The sequence below is a fragment of the Choloepus didactylus genome, chromosome X (genome assembly GCF_015220235.1).
Source record: "Choloepus didactylus isolate mChoDid1 chromosome X, mChoDid1.pri, whole genome shotgun sequence".
Classification (NCBI taxonomy): Eukaryota; Metazoa; Chordata; class Mammalia; order Pilosa; family Megalonychidae; genus Choloepus; species Choloepus didactylus.
In genome coordinates, this window is record NC_051334.1 from 51506800 (window position 1) to 51522945 (window position 16146).

At 38.8% G+C, this 16146-nt stretch overlaps 1 protein-coding gene across 8 annotated transcripts in view; it reads left to right on the forward strand.

The window, feature by feature from the left end:
* The window catches only part of CLCN5 (chloride voltage-gated channel 5), a 187379-nt gene that overhangs the window by 156215 nt on the left and 15018 nt on the right, over positions 1 to 16146 (forward strand). For all 8 annotated transcript variants that reach the window (XM_037820997.1, XM_037820996.1, XM_037820999.1 and 5 more), the window contains 4 exons: positions 5710 to 5809; positions 8873 to 9060; positions 12076 to 12198; positions 13413 to 13619. In XM_037820997.1, coding sequence (XP_037676925.1) covers positions 5710 to 5809; positions 8873 to 9060; positions 12076 to 12198; positions 13413 to 13619 — 618 coding nt within the window. The remainder of the gene's footprint in view (positions 1 to 5709; positions 5810 to 8872; positions 9061 to 12075; positions 12199 to 13412; positions 13620 to 16146) is intronic.

Sequence of the window (16146 nt, forward strand, 5' to 3'; positions counted from 1 at the left end):
ATTTATGTATACATGTATTTTTAAAGCATTTTGTATATGATTTTTATTCTAAGATTTAAAAAACCTGTATTTAATGTTGATTTATTTTTCCATAGTAAGTGGTTGTAGCCCTGACATGGATATAAATACTTATGAGGATAGGTGAAAACAAACTTGGGAGGGGGCTTTGCAAAATAAATTTGAAAGCTTTTCATCCCCCTTTTATGTTTTTTTCCTTGAAGCAGGGTTTTTTGTTTGGTTTTTAAATTCAGTTTTACTGAGATATATTCACGTACCATGCAGTCATCCACGGTGTACAATCAACTGTTCAAAGTACCATCATATAGTTGTGCATTCATCACCCTAATCAATTTTTGAACATTTTCCTTACTCTAAAAACAATAAAAATAAGAATAAAAATGAAAGTAAAAAAGAACACCCAAATCATTCCATATCCCCCATCCCACCCTATTTTTCATCTATTTTTTGTTCCCATTTTTCTACTCATCCATCCATACACTGGACAAAGGGAGTGTGATCCACAAGGTTTTCACAATCACACTGTCACCCTTTGTAAGCTACATTGCTGTACAATCGTCTTCAAGAGTCAAGGTGTCTTAGTTTGCTAATGCTGGAGAATGCAAAACACCAGAGATGAATAGGCTTTTATAAAATGGGGATTTATTTCACTACACAATTACAGTCTTAAGGCCACAAAGCATCCAAGGTAACACATCAGCAATCGGGTACCCTCACCGGAGGATGGCCAATGGCCTCCGGAAAACCTCTGTTAGCTAGGAAGGCAGCTGGCATCTGCTCCAAAGCTCCGGCCTCAAAACGGCTTTCTCCCAGGACGTTCCTCTCCAGCAAGCTTGCTTCTCTTCAAAACATCACTCCCAGCTGCACTCTCTTTCCTCTTTGAGTCAGCTCATTTATATAGCTCCACCGATCAAGGCCCACCCCGAATGGGTGGGGCCAAGCCTCCATGGGAACATCTCATCAGAATTATCTCCCACAGCTGGGTGGGGCACACTCCAAGCAAATCCAACCAGCACCAAAACTTCTGCCCCACACAAGACTACAAAGATAATGGCATTTGGGGGACACAATACACTCAAACCGGCACATTCCACCCCCTGGAACCCAAAATGACATTATCTTTCCAAATACAATATACATTCATTTCATCACAATATCACAAAAACTTAAATCATTTCAGTAACAAAAGTTAAGTACAAAATCCCATCAAAATCAATTTAGACGTGGTCAGTCCTAAGGCATAATTTTCCTTTAGCTGTGGATCTGTGAACCTAGAACAAGTTATGTGCTTCCAATATACAAAGGAGAGACATTCATAGGATAAACATTTCCATTGCCATAAGGAGAAACAGTAAGGAAAACAGGGTTAACAGGAGCAAAACAGTTCCTAAAACCCACAGGACAAAGTCCATTAGATTTCAAAGTCCGAGAGTCATTTACAGAACAATGTTGCATCCTTGGGGCTTGAGAGAGTGGGAGCCTAACCCTTCCCAAGGGCCTTTTCTGCAGCCCGTTCCTCTCCAAACACTTAGGTGAGTGCTCCAACATTTCCACACATTGGGGAGACCACCTTCTCGGCTCCACCCTCCTCAAACCTCGGGGCAGCTCCCGGATTCCCTTCCATCTCCGGGGCACATGCTCAACCCCTTCAGAACAGTGTGGTGGCAGCCAGGCTCTCCCCAATTCCCTGGAAATGTGCTCCAACCTCTTTGGGACCTGAGGTGGCAAAACTCTTCCAGAGCATCGAGGCGGAAAGCCCGCCCTCGACCTCCAGGGCAAACTCACCCTTTCCATGCATGTGGGCTGCTCCGCTCTCCCAGCCCGAGACCTCCTGACTCCAGACCTCAACCTCCATGGCTCTGTCTTTGAAGAGATTTTTCCTTTAATTTTTTCCTTGTCTGTCTCCTCCAGTCCAGACCGGCAATGGCTCTGTCTATAAAGATCTCGCAAAAATTCTGTTGGCTTTGCATGAAGCATGCAGGGGTCAAAGCCATCAGACAATAGGACTTTCCACAAATCCTTTCTGCTTAACTCCTTTTCCAATCTTGGCTTGTACTGAAATGGCGGCTGGCTTCCATGTTTGGTTATGTCCTCACGTTGGGCTGTAGCTTCTGGGATTCCACCCCCTGGAAGCTCGTAATTTTCTAAGCCATCAGCTTCTGGTTTCTTTGAACCCAAGAGTTCAGTTCTAAGTTTATCTCTCTCCACTCGCATTTTACTATAAGCTGTAAGGAGAAGCCAGGGTATATCCTCCACAGATAGTCTGGAGATCTCCTCAGCTAAGTATTCCAGGTTGTCACTTTTAAATTCTTCCTTCCATCTGACACCAGGACTCACTTTTGCCAAATTTTGTGCCACTTTAAAACAAGGATCACCTTTCTTCCAGTTTGCAACAACACATTCATCATTTCTACTCAAGTCCTCATCAGAAGTATCTTTAGAGTCCATATTTCCACAAACAGTCTCTTTAAAGCAGTTTTGGCCTTTTCTATCAAGCTCCTCACAATTCTTCCAGAATCTTCCCCTTATCCACTTAAAAAGCCGTTCCAACATGTTTGGTATTTGCAGACTCAGCAGCAAAAGCACCCCACTTCTCTGGTACCAAAATCTGTCTTAGTTTGCTAATGCTGGAGAATGCAAAACACCAGAGATGAATAGGCTTTTATAAAATGGGGATTTATTTCACTACACAATTACAGTCTTAAGGCCACAAAGCATCCAAGGTAACACATCAGCAATCGGGTACCCTCACCGGAGGATGGCCAATGGCCTCCGGAAAACCTCTGTTAGCTAGGAAGGCAGCTGGCATCTGCTCCAAAGCTCCGGCCTCAAAACGGCTTTCTCCCAGGACGTTCCTCTCCAGCAAGCTTGCTTCTCTTCAAAACATCACTCCCAGCTGCACTCTCTTTCCTCTTTGAGTCAGCTCATTTATATAGCTCCACCGATCAAGGCCCACCCCGAATGGGTGGGGCCAAGCCTCCATGGGAACATCTCATCAGAATTATCTCCCACAGCTGGGTGGGGCACACTCCAAGCAAATCCAACCAGCACCAAAACTTCTGCCCCACACAAGACCACAAAGATAATGGCATTTGGGGGACACAATACACTCAAACCGGCACTTCTGCCCCACACAAGACTACAAAGATAATGGCATTTGGGGGACACAATACACTCAAACCGGCACACAAGGCTACTGGGTTACAGTTTGATAGTTTTAGGTGTTTGCTTCTAGCTATTCCAATACACTAAAAACTAAAAAGGGATATCTATATAGTGCATAAGAATGCCCTCCAGAGTGACCTCTCGACTCCATTTGAAATTTCTCAGCCACTGAAACTTTATTTTGTTTCATTCCTCTTCCCCGTTTTGGTCAAGAAGGATTTCTCAATCCCATGATGCCAAGTCCAGTCTTATCCCCGGGAGTCATGTCCTATGTTGCCAGGGAGATTTACACCCCTGGGAGTCATGTCCCACGTAGTGGGGAGGGCAGTGAGTTCACCTGCCCTGTAGGCTTAGAGAGAGAGAGAGAGAGAGAGAGAGCCACATCTGAGCAACAAAGGGGTTCTCTGGGGGAGACTCTTAGGCACAATTTTAAGTAGGCTTAGCTTCTCCTTTGCAGTAACAAGCCTCATAAGGGCAAGCTCCAAGATTAAGGGCTCAGCCTACTAAATTGTTAGTCCTCAATGTTTGTGAGGATGTTAGTAATAACCCAGGTGGGGAAGTCCAACATTTCCGCATTTCCCCCCAATTCCTCAGGGGGCCCGAAGCAGGGTTTTTTAAAACAAAAATCTTTTGTTTCCTTTGAAAGGAGTAAAAGAAAAATTTCTCAGAGCCCTAATGTTTACTGAAGACTATAGGAAACACTCCTTGATTTTAGCTCTTGTACAACCATAAAAACAAAGCAAATTTATGCATTCAACCTAAACAAAATTGCAAGACCAAATTCAAATTAAGGACCTTAATTTGATGTGATGGATAATAGATGGTATCATTGCTATGAAAACTTCTCAGAGCTTTCTGCCAAGGTCATTTGGTCATTTGTCTTTAACTTGTTGCTGCGTATCACTGAAATCAGTAAGCCACACATGCTAGTTTGAATAAGGGCCTCGTGGAGAGCTTATTAAAAAAGTAGGTCACCAGCCCCATCCCCAGAGATTCTGATTCAGTAGGTGGTCCTCTGGGGAGAAATTTCTTCAACCAACAGTAGTTATTATTACTTTTTCTTTCTTACTATTTCTGTTTTGACACCAAATTTAAAATTTGATTTTTAAGGGTGTCCCCATTCTCCTGAGTTCTTAATGTCCTCTTCTCATAGTCAAGTGAATCTACTGAACAGTTTCAGATAACGTTGCATTCTTAAGCTTTTCCCTCCTACTGACTGGTTTTCTCATGACCACCTGAACCTGGAAGCCAGATTGTCCAAGGTACACATTTTGGGAAATTGCTTCTAATCCTTGGATTTGTGGTAATTCCACTGAATTTCCTTATCACAAGTTAAAAAGGTGATCTCTATAAAGCATTTTATGTTTTTCATAAGATTTCTGCTATTTGGGAGTACACATATCCTGTCTATCATATCAATTCAGCAAATAGGCTTTAGAATTTAGAATCTTGCTAACTTTAGAATTTCTGTCTGTAATTCAGAGTACAGTTTGTCATCAATAGCATATTCAACATGGTTATTCAGATTGTGAAAGACACCTATAATATGACAGTGGCTCATTTCCCATTATATTAATGATTGCATCTGAGACTAATTATGGCAGTTAATAATTCAAAACCAATTTAAAATGTGTTTATAAAATGTTTTAAAGGGACTTTTTTGTCATTAACTATTTGTTATCAGAATGGAAACAATGTTACAGGGTAAAATGAAATTGGAAACTTAAAGTCATGTTCAAAATGAATTTTTATAGTGCTTGAAGACATTTCTAATGGTTTATTATTATTATTTGTGATATTGCTGAAGATAAAGGTGGGGTAGCCAAGTCACGGTTTCAAGGATAAAAAATAGAGATACAGAGAAGGGGAAGTACCAATGACAAAGCTGTCAGAATGTTTGGCTTTAATATTTGGGCACTGAAGGGTTAAATCAACAAGGCTAAGACCCAGAAGGTAAAGCTTTCTGCACCTCTTGATAGCCTCAGATATTTCCAACAGGCTTTTGAAAATGAAAGAGAACATCCCTGATATCATTTATTGTCTATGATCAATATACAATTAGAGGTTTGTGGGGTAAAGGCTTGGAATTTGCTTGACCTAGTGAACTGCCTCAGTTAGTGAACAAACCTCACATTGTACCTTCACCACTCAAATAAACCTACCATTTGTTTATTCTTTGAAAAGCAATCAAACTGTTTACTGTGTGTCTAGAGACCATCCTTGTAATATCTGATGTCCAGGGCAGAAATAAATCAATAAACAAAACAGGTTGGCGATATAAGAAATTACTACCTGAATGGGGAAGCCCTAAATAAGATACTTGTAGGCATTCCAGTAAACAAAGATCAGTAAACCTCAAAGTTCTTGGCAAAATTGGTTGAGCTACAGATCGTTTGAGAGGTAACTCCAAATTGGTCTCCATTCTCAGGTGATGTGTCTTTGTGATTCTTTTAATCTATTGATCAATTTTGAGAGAAAAAGGAAGGGTGTGTGTGAAGTATACAATGTTTTCTCATTTCTCTCTAGATTACTAATAAAAGCAAAGAGTCAACATGGGCCTTAATTCACAGTGTGAGTGATGCTTTTTCTGGCTGGTTGTTGATGCTACTTATTGGGCTTTTATCAGGTATGGTAAACTATGTTAGTTTTTAAAACAAATCTCCTAAGATTGCCTTGTGTTCCCCCTCCCCATCCTCATGTCATGAACTGAGTTGAATGCTGTGTTTTGCTATTTTTCTACCTGAAATGAATTGCCGGTGAAGCTTTTGGAAACTCAGTTTCCCCCTCTGCATGGATACCTACCTTAAATAAATGAGGTCAAATGAATAAATGTATTTTAAAGCATTTCATAAGCTATGAAATATTGTATCCATTTTAAGGTGTTGTTTTCACTGCATTTCAGTGCCTGTCTTAAGAAAGAACCCTTCTGTTGGAGACAGTTGATTTTTAACACAGACAGTATGGGGTTGGTTTAGGAGAAGAAGTTGTAGAAGAGGACTTCCTAAGAAATTATTTGTAATGTATTTTAAACTTCTACTCTCATGAGGTGGTACAGAAAAGCATGTAAGATATGGCTTGTACCCTCAAGGAGCTTATGATCTCGTTCTTTCATGGTGGTTTAGGGGTGGGATAGTACTACCTTTTCCTATAATCTCCATCAGCCTCCCAAGCTACCCCAAATATATACAATCTTTATTAAAAATAGTATGCTTGCTATGCAAATACAGCTTTAATACAAATTCCCATGGGGGAAGCAGAAAGCCAAGGATACCAGGCAGAGATACTAAGAGTTGTGTCCATGTGGCTTTAAAAGATGAGGTGTAGGAAGATCTCAGATATTGAGCTAAAATAGGAGTTAGGTGGGAAACCTGGAGATGGATGGTATAGAATGGCAGTTAACAATGCAGGCTCTAGTTTTAGGCTGCCTGAATTTGAATCCTAGCTCTATCATTTGCTAGTTTTGTAAATTTTGACAAGTTTCTTAACCTTTGGAAGCTTTCGTTTACTGATCTGTAAAATAGGGATAATAGGAGTATACTGGTATTACAAGTTTATTGTGAGGATTAAGATGCAGCACACATAACACTTAGCACAGTGCCCAGTTGTTACTGATGCTGTTGTTAACACAGAGGTAATGATTCATGAGCTTTGGAGTATATAATGATTACAGCACATGAGAAATGGCCCATCTGTAGCTGGGTTTTCAAAGATTGTCATGGGTAGGGGTCAACGAGTTTCTTCTGTAAAGGGCCAGATAATAAATGTTTTGACTTTGGGGGTTAAATGGTATCTGTGGTACCCACTTAATTCTCTAGTGCAAAAGCAGCCATAGACAGTAGGTAAACCAATGAGCATGGCTGTGATCCAATAAAACTTTATTTACAAACATAGGCAGCAGGCAGGGTTTGGCCTTCAGGCCATGGTTTGCCAACTCCAGGTGTAGGATGTTAATTCTACCCCCTTCTGGCTCTTACAGGAGAGAGAACAATGGTGTGGACAAGTATGGAGCTAGCTAATTAAATGAACTGAATGGTCCGTAAATGCCAGATATTGTAGAGAGGTTGAAGAAAAAGATGACTGAGAAAAGGTGTTGTACAGTTTAGCAGTTAGGAAGGTATCGATGACCTTGAAAAAACATCTCTGGTAAATGTTAGGGACCAGATTTCAAGGGGATGAAAACAATGTGGAAGTTTTGGAGATATTTGGTAGTCTTTGGAAGGATAGAAGGGACAAAAGCTTGGAATGGTAACAAGGACAATGGAAAGCATTTTATCTTTAGATTAGGGGAAACCTGATAAAATTTGTAACCAGAGAAGAAAGAGCCAATTGAAAGAGGAAGAAGTAGTAGAAGGGAATAGGATTGAGGGTACTGGTGTGAGATAAAATAAGACATGTACATGTGAAGCAACCAGAGAACAAGCCAAACTATATAAATCATGTTAATTTTCTGAATCCAGGCAATAAAAGTTAGAAGGAAAAGATGGGTGGGAGCTGGAATGGCCAGAAGTACATGTCAAACAATGTGTTAGATTTGAATAGGTTATCCAAGAATGTAAATAACCTATGTGTAACACTTTTAGCACTTACCAAGACATACACATGACATGGCCTCCTGTTGGAAGGAGATTCCTGTTGGAATCTAGGTATAATATCCTCAACATTTTAATGTATTTATTTATGTATTTATGTATTTTATGTATTTATTGTCACTAGGTGGTCAATGAATATTTTACTTTCCTTCATGCACACAGGGTTTTTTGTTTTTAAGCATAGGAGATCAATAATAGAAGCAGTGTGCCTTGAGTGCAGGAACAATCTGGGAATTCAGGGTCTTTGAATTTTATGATGTCTTTACTATTTCCCTAAAGTACAATTCTGGGCCAGTTAATTTTTTTATGCAGAGTTTCTTCATCCAGGCAACAGAAATGATGAAAAGGCCAGAATATAAATTACTATTATTATCTTTACCCTACCAGTCTATTAGCGATAGTGTGTAAGTCCCCAGTTCATTGTTCATTTCTTCATAGTTTTCTTTTGGTGAATGTTCTGTGTGTAATTGTTGTTCCTCACAAAGAAAACTTCAGAATGTTCATGTACTAGGCTTTGGTGGCTACAGCGTCACATAACTAACTGCTCATGCACAGCACAGCTTTTTGTTTGTATACATTCAATTCCCTTGATCTAGAATGCTTTTCTGTTGTTGCTCAAATTCCCTTGTCCATGGAGCAAAAACCTTATTTTTGGTTCTCCCCTCTAAGCCATCTCAAATAAATATATTGTAATACTGTTAATGTGAACAAGTCACATTTTCTTAATTTTATGCATATAGTGAGAATAAAATAATCTGCAATGAACTTTGCTGTTTTTATTGATCAGTAGACAGAATCTCCAAGTCAAAGCGGTGTCTTTGCTATGTAAATTCAGCTTAAAGACAAATTGCCTTACCCCTTCATACCACTCAACCATTTTTCTTTTCCCTAAGTTTCTTTTGCATAGAAGTTCTACAAAAGTGTTTAATGTGGAGATAATAAGTGAAAATCAAGCAGACAGATGGAAAGGGAAAATGCCTGCTTGTCTATTATTTTGATTTCTTTTTCCTTGTTTTCTCTTACAAAGCTTATTCTGATATCCAAAGAAGAAAGGTTCAGAAATTGAATTTAACTTTGACCTTTTCCTCTCCCTAAATCAGGTTCCTTAGCTGGCTTGATAGACATCTCTGCTCATTGGATGGCAGACTTAAAAGAAGGTATATGCACAAAGGGACTCTGGTTTAACAATGAACATTGCTGCTGGGACTCTAAGAATGTCACCTTTGAAGACAGAAACAAATGCCCAGAGTGGAATAGCTGGTCCCAGCTTATCATCAGCACGGATGAGGTAACATGTAGTGAAGATTTCTGAACCACTGACCTTTATCCTGACGTTTATTTCATTTCTTAAACTGTGCTCGTGTCAAGTTGTAGACTCTCCCCCTATTTTCCTTTTCAAGAAAAGGGAAGCCAATGCCAGCTGCCTTTCTTTGTGGTTCAGGTGCAGCCTTATTTCCATCTCTTCTAACATATGGAGTCATTTGATTCTTAACACACTGACAAACTTTTTGTTTGTTTTAAACAAGCCTGGTGTTTCTTCTAGTTGTTAGTACATGGTGCGGCTGAATTGATCTTTCCCTAATAATTTCAGTAGGAATGTTTCAGTCACACAACAGGTAAGCTATAATTTCTAACAAAATATGGAGTGGGTTAAGAATTCATTTATTGTATAGACTCCAAAAGTTATTTTTCTCTGAGGCATTGCATTACAACATTAAAAAAATCATGATACATTGCATGTCAAAATAATAGAAACCCAGAAATAGTATTACCCATAGACCCATCTTGAGATCAAATGAATATTTTTGTTTGTCCTTGTCTTCCAGCATATTTTTTGATGCAAAAAAAAACTGTTTTTCAGTTCCTTATCTTTCTATTACCATTCAGTTGTGTGTTAGGTATCTCCTACTCAAAACAAAACCAAAAATCCCCACTCACCTCCCAATTCCACTCTGATTTCCACCACCTAAAACAGTCATGTTCTCAGCTCACTACTCATCCACTCTGTTGGTGAAATGAGGGAGACAAGATTGGGATATGTGTTTAGTTAGTATTTTTAAAATTTATTTTTATACCCACCTCGGTCCACAAACAGTTTGAGGTGGCTTGTAAACACACATGCGCACACACGGAAAGAGAATCTGAGCCAAGGGAATAGAAGGGTAGGGAAAGTCAGAAATAGGAGTGTTTGTGTATGTATATGACCATGGATATTGACTTGGGGAAAGATTTCAGTAAAAGTGGTAAAGAGATATTTGCTGTATGTATGTGAGAGTTTAGATCTATGCTTCTCAAACTGGGGTAAGGTCAGCTTGCCAGAAGATAGGTGAAACTACAGGATAAATATGATGTGTCTTCCCAGAGCATCAGTTTTGCCTGAATTATTGGAGGATATTTTTGTTCAAAAATTAAATGTAAACAAGCGTTAAAAAATGGAATGCAAAATTTCCATGTTTTTTAAGGTAAAACATGATCTCTGTTTCAGCTCTGCTCCTGGGTACCCCACCCCTTACCCTGATGTCTATTCATTCTCCTAGATTAGGAGTACTTGGGTAAAAAAGTTTGAGAAGCCCTGGAACTTAGGGTGAGTCTGTGTGTGTATATGTGTGTGCGTGTGTGTGTGTATCATTCCCTTACATTTTGAAAGCTTTTTTTATTTTTTAAGCAAGTAGAGATTATTAGGAAATGCAAAAAATAATTGTACAGGAAGGTTTCATATACCCTCACCCAATTACTCCCAGTGGTAACATCTTGTATAATTGTAGTATGATATCACAACCAGGAAATTGACATTGGTAAAATCCAGAGTTCATCAAGGTTTCACCAGTTTTACCTGCACTTCGTGTTTTTGTGTGTGCATGCATGTGTGTATGTGTAGTTCTATGCAATTTTATCACGTGTAGATTCATGTAACTGCTACGACGATCAACATTTAGAATTGTTCCATTACCACAAGGCTCTCTTGTGCTACCCCTTTATAGCTGTGTGAGTGTGTGTGTGTGCACGCACGTGTTTAAGTGTTGCAACAGTAACTTTCAAACTGGAGCTTGAGATTTGCTCCTGAGTGACACACTTCTTTGGTTCCCTTTTTATGACTGAATTCCTTGCTTGGGGGAATATTCTAGGTTTTATGGAGTTCTGCCTTCTAGTTTCTGCCTCTAGCCCGTTTCAGTAACTTTCCCTTTTACTCCCTTTCCTTCTTGGCACTAAGCTATGGAGTCTCCTTCCTTCCTAGCAACATTTGAAAGGCAAAGAGATAGCAATTGTCTCTTTAGGGATTAAGAGGGACATTCTTTTTTGGAGGGACTAAGATAATGAAACACCTGCATCAAAATTATAACTCAGAAAAAAACCTGAGCTTTCTGGGTCTCCTTGTCTAGGTCAAGGAATTATTTTAATGCTGTTTTATGTTTTATAAAGCCAAAAGTCCATTGAGTTTTGTATTTCATGTAATTTGAGTGAGTTTTAGCTCTTAATATTTCTACTAGAAAGCATAGTCTCCTGATGTACACAATTTTTTTTAAAATAAGGAATGACTATTTGCAAGCTCTTTAATGATAGTGAATCCTTATTAGTGATCAAAATTAGATTTTTTTCCTGGCATACTCCATTATCATAGGAGAATAGTCTCACAAATATATTCTCTTCATTTTGAAAGTAGTATTGTAATTTTATTCTTTAGAATATCTGGCTTCTTGCTGGTTTTATTTTATGATCCAGGCCAGAAACTTTCTACTGCATATACTTGTTGCTGAGTCTGTGGTAGCAAAATTCTTTCAAGGATGTAGTTGTTCTCTTGAGAACTTAATTGTATATTTTAAGAAAAAAACACCCAGTAATTTTAGTAAATATAACCTCCTGTGAGAATTTGACACCAAGGTAGGTAGTCAAAGGTCTTCTCTTCAAATGTGTAGCTAAGGTTCAGCCATTCCAATAAAAGGGCTGTTAGGACTCTTGATAAAATTGACCTAGAATCATATATATTTGGGTACTGCAGAAGCTATCAAAGCACTCATAGAAAGTGAATTTTGTTTCAGGGTTTTCAGTTTTCTCTACCTCTTTTTCCATCCTTAGAATCCATTGTAAATTTGCTTTGGGTGTAGCAGAGCATCTCGTTTTCAGTAGCAAGTGGACTGATAGTGTTTATTAGTTGCTTGGCTAATAATCTGGAAAGGAACCTCTTGATTGATTTAATATTGGTCTCTTCCTTTATGACCTCCTCTCCTGACAGTCCACTACTCAGAAGAAGTACATGCATCACTGTGGATGTCCAGGCTAAAACAAACTTGTATCTTTTTTCCAGGGAGCCTTCGCCTACATAGTCAATTATTTCATGTATGTCCTCTGGGCTCTTCTATTTGCCTTCCTTGCAGTGTATCTTGTCAAGGTGTTTGCACCTTATGCCTGTGGCTCTGGAATCCCTGAGGTGAGTCTCTAAAATGTGACAATAATGAGTCCTTTTTTGTTAAATCACTTTAGTATATATTGCAGCATATGCAACATTTTGGTGAGTATTAGCATCAGATCCTGAGGCAGACTCTGGCCTCTCTAGGCCTTTCCTCAAGTCTTCTTCTCCTAATCTAATCTATCTGGAAATTAAGGGAAATTGATTCTGGGTCTCCTGAGGGTTCCTGTTGAATCAGGCTCCTGAAGACCTACCCCACTCCCCACCTGAGAAGCTCTCAGGACAGATCCGAAGATTCTGGCTTCAAGAAGTAGTGGTACAAATACTCAGCATTAGGAGATAATACCAAACAGCTTTTCAAATATTTTTACCAATCTGTACTCCCACCAATAATATGTAGGAGTTCCAGTTGCTCTGCATCCTCATCAGTACTTCTAGTTTACAACAGTTTTTTTTTTTTAATCTTAGCCATTCTGGTGGGTGGGTAGTGGTATTTCATTGTGCTTTTGGCTTGCAATTTTCTGGTGACTGGTGAGATTGAGCATCTTTTCATAAGTTTATAGGCCATTTAAATATCCTTTTGTGTGAAAGGTTTTTAAAGTCTTTTGCTCCTTTTTAAAAAAAGTAGTGGTATTGTCAACTTTGTCAGAACAGAAGAAATAAAAAATTTTGCTACATTTCCACCAAAGAAATTTGGGCTAGATTGGGGAGGGGAGGTTAAAACCCTATTTCTATTTTTAATTTAGATTCCTTGACAGTGACTGAACCTACCAAGATTTGGGTTACTGGGAAGATCTTACCCTTTTCTATTTCCTGACCAAGTAATAGTCACAGCTTTCTTTGGCAGAGAATCAAGGCTATACCTAACCTTTAAAGTCCTTTTGGGGAGATTAACCTTGCCCTCTCAGAACATGTCTCTTGGGCCACCATTTTGTAAAGTAAGGAAAACTTTTATCCTTCCCTCTCCACCTTCCCTTTTCCATATATATACATTCTCAAAGTCACATGGCTAAAGAGAAAAAAAAATAAGAAAGAAATATGTAAGCTTGAAGAACAGTTGTTGCTTTCTTGAGCTCTGGGGGCTCCCTCCACACTGGGATAAATGTAGGACAAAGCATTTATTGTATGCTGCTTGTTCAAAAGGTGTAGTTTCTATAATGAAGTCCAGATTATTGCTTCTTATCCTTGTTTTTCTTGCCTAGTCTATATTCAGTCTCTCTGTGTTTGACCTGCAGATAAAAACTATCTTGAGTGGTTTCATTATTAGAGGCTATTTGGGTAAGTGGACCCTGATTATCAAAACTATCACATTGGTGCTGGCAGTATCATCTGGCTTGAGCCTGGGCAAAGAGGGCCCCCTAGTGCACGTGGCTTGCTGCTGTGGGAATATCCTGTGCCACTGCTTCAACAAATACAGGAAGAATGAAGCCAAACGCAGAGAGGTAATAACAAATGGCCTTAATATTCTCATTGTTGGTGACAGCATAAATGGTACAGTCTTAGGGACAAGAATTTGGGGATTCTAGCAATGTTTATGCAAATACCCTTTGGCCTAGAAATTCTGTTTCTAGGAATTTATTTTAAAGACATCCTAGCATGTGTATGCATAAAGGTGGATGTATGGGGATAGTCAGTGCGGCATTTGCCAATATAGTGAAAAACAAACACTCCAAATGTCCATCAGTAGGGGACTGACTGAATAAACAATATTCTGTCCATACTTTGAAATATTATGCAACCATTAAAAACAATGAGATAGCCCTATGCTTACTGACATGGCATTATGCTATAAAATACTGTTAGTTTAAAAAGCCAACTTATGAATAATGTGTATAGTATAATTAGTGCTTTTTTTTTTAAAATTCAGTTTTATTGAAATATATTCACATACCATACAATCATCTATGGTATACAATCAGCTGTTCACAGTACGATCATATAGTTATGCATTCATCACCACAATCTATTTCTGAACATTTTCCTTACATCAGAAAGAATCAGAATAAGAATAAAAAATAAAAGTAAAAAAAGAACACCCAAACCATCCCCCCCTCATCCCACCCTATTTGTCATTTAGTTTTTGTCCCCATTTTTCTACTCACCCATCCATACACTAGATAAAGGGAGTGTGATCCACAAGGTTTTCACCATCACACTGTCACCCCTTGTAATCTACATTGTTACACAATCATCTTCAAGAGTTCATACTACTGGGTTGGAGTTTGACACTTTCAGGTATTTACTTCTAGCTATTCCAATACATTAAAACCTAAGAGGTGTTATCTATATAGTGCATAAGAATGTCCACCAGAGTGACCTCTCGACTCCATTTGAAGTCTCTCAGCCACTGAAAGTATTTTGTCTCATTTTGCATCCCCCTTTTGGTCAAGAAGATATTCTCAATCCCATGATGCTTGGTCCAGATTCATCCCCGGGAGTCATATTCTGCATTGCCAGGGAGATTTACACCCCTGGAAGTCGGGTCCCACATAGGGGAGAGGGCAGTGAGTTCACCTGCCGAGGTGGCTTAGTTAGAGAGAGAGAGAGGACCACACCTGAGCAACAAAGAGGTATTCAGGGGGAGACTCTTAGGCACAATTATATGCAAGTTCAGCCTCTCCTTTGCAGTAACGAGCTTCACAAGGGCAAGTCCCACAATAGAGGGCTCGGCACATCAAACCGCCAGTCCCAATGTTTGTGACAACATCAACACCAGTCCAGGTGAGGAAGTCCAACAATAATTAGTGCTTTTAAAAGTGTATATATATATATACACTTAGAAATATGTCTGGGAAGTGAGTTTACTTCAAATTGTTAAAAATGGCTGCCTCTGGAAAGTTGGGAAGTGAGGTGGTAGCGAAGGAAAAGTCAGGGCTTTAACTTTTTAATTGTATATAATTCTATTCAGGTATGTGTTTCTAATACAAAAAAAGTTATAAAAATAATAGAAGATTTTTCAAGAACTTGTTTAGTCCTATGAAGGAATAAGTATACATGCAGTGTATGTTTCAGGTGCCAGTTTTTTCCATCTTTTATTTCTACCTAACACCACACTGAATTAGTTTCTATGTATTAGGATTCTCCAGAGAAACAGAACTGATGGTATATATATATGTAAATATTATGAGTTTTATTATAGGAATTGGTTCATGCAACCATAGGGATTGGCAAGTTCAAATTCTGTAGGGCAGGCCACAAGTTGGAAACTCAATGAAGGCGATGATGAAGTCCCCAAGAGAAGCCGGTTGGCTGAAGTAGAGATAGATATTCCTCTTTCTGACTGCTGAACTCATCAGTTCTCCCTTTAAGACCTTCAACTGACTGAATGAAACTTCTCTCATTGCTGAAGGCAATCTCCTTTGTTGATTGTAGATGTCATCAGCAGTAGATGCAATCAACTGACTAATGATTTACATCCGAGAAATACCCTCACTGTAACAATCAGGCCAGTGCTTGCTTCTACAAACAACTGGACACCATAACCTAGCCAAATTGACACCTGAAATTAACCATCACACTCTGTATTGGGTATCTCTCTGCTTTCTGCCTCAACCTCACTAAATTAGGCCCACTGTAGCATGTCTAATTGTTCTCATGTTTATGTAGTTGTTAATGTACATTATTTTGAGAATGAAGAATTTATATATATATATATAGTTTTAGAGAAGCTGTAAGTTCAGAAAAATCATGCAGAAAATACAGAATTCCCATTACCGCCCCCCAGCCCATTATTAACTCCTTGCATTAGTATGATGCATTTGTTACAATTGATGAGAGAACATATTTATAATTGTGCTATTAACTATAGCCCATAGTTTACATTAGGGGTTCCTGTTTGTGCTATACAGCTCTGTTTGTTTGTTTTTAAAATTTTTATTCTAGCAACACATATTCAACCTAAAATATCCCCTTTTAACCACATTGAAATGTATAATTCGGTGCTGTTAACTACATTTCAGTGTTGTGCTG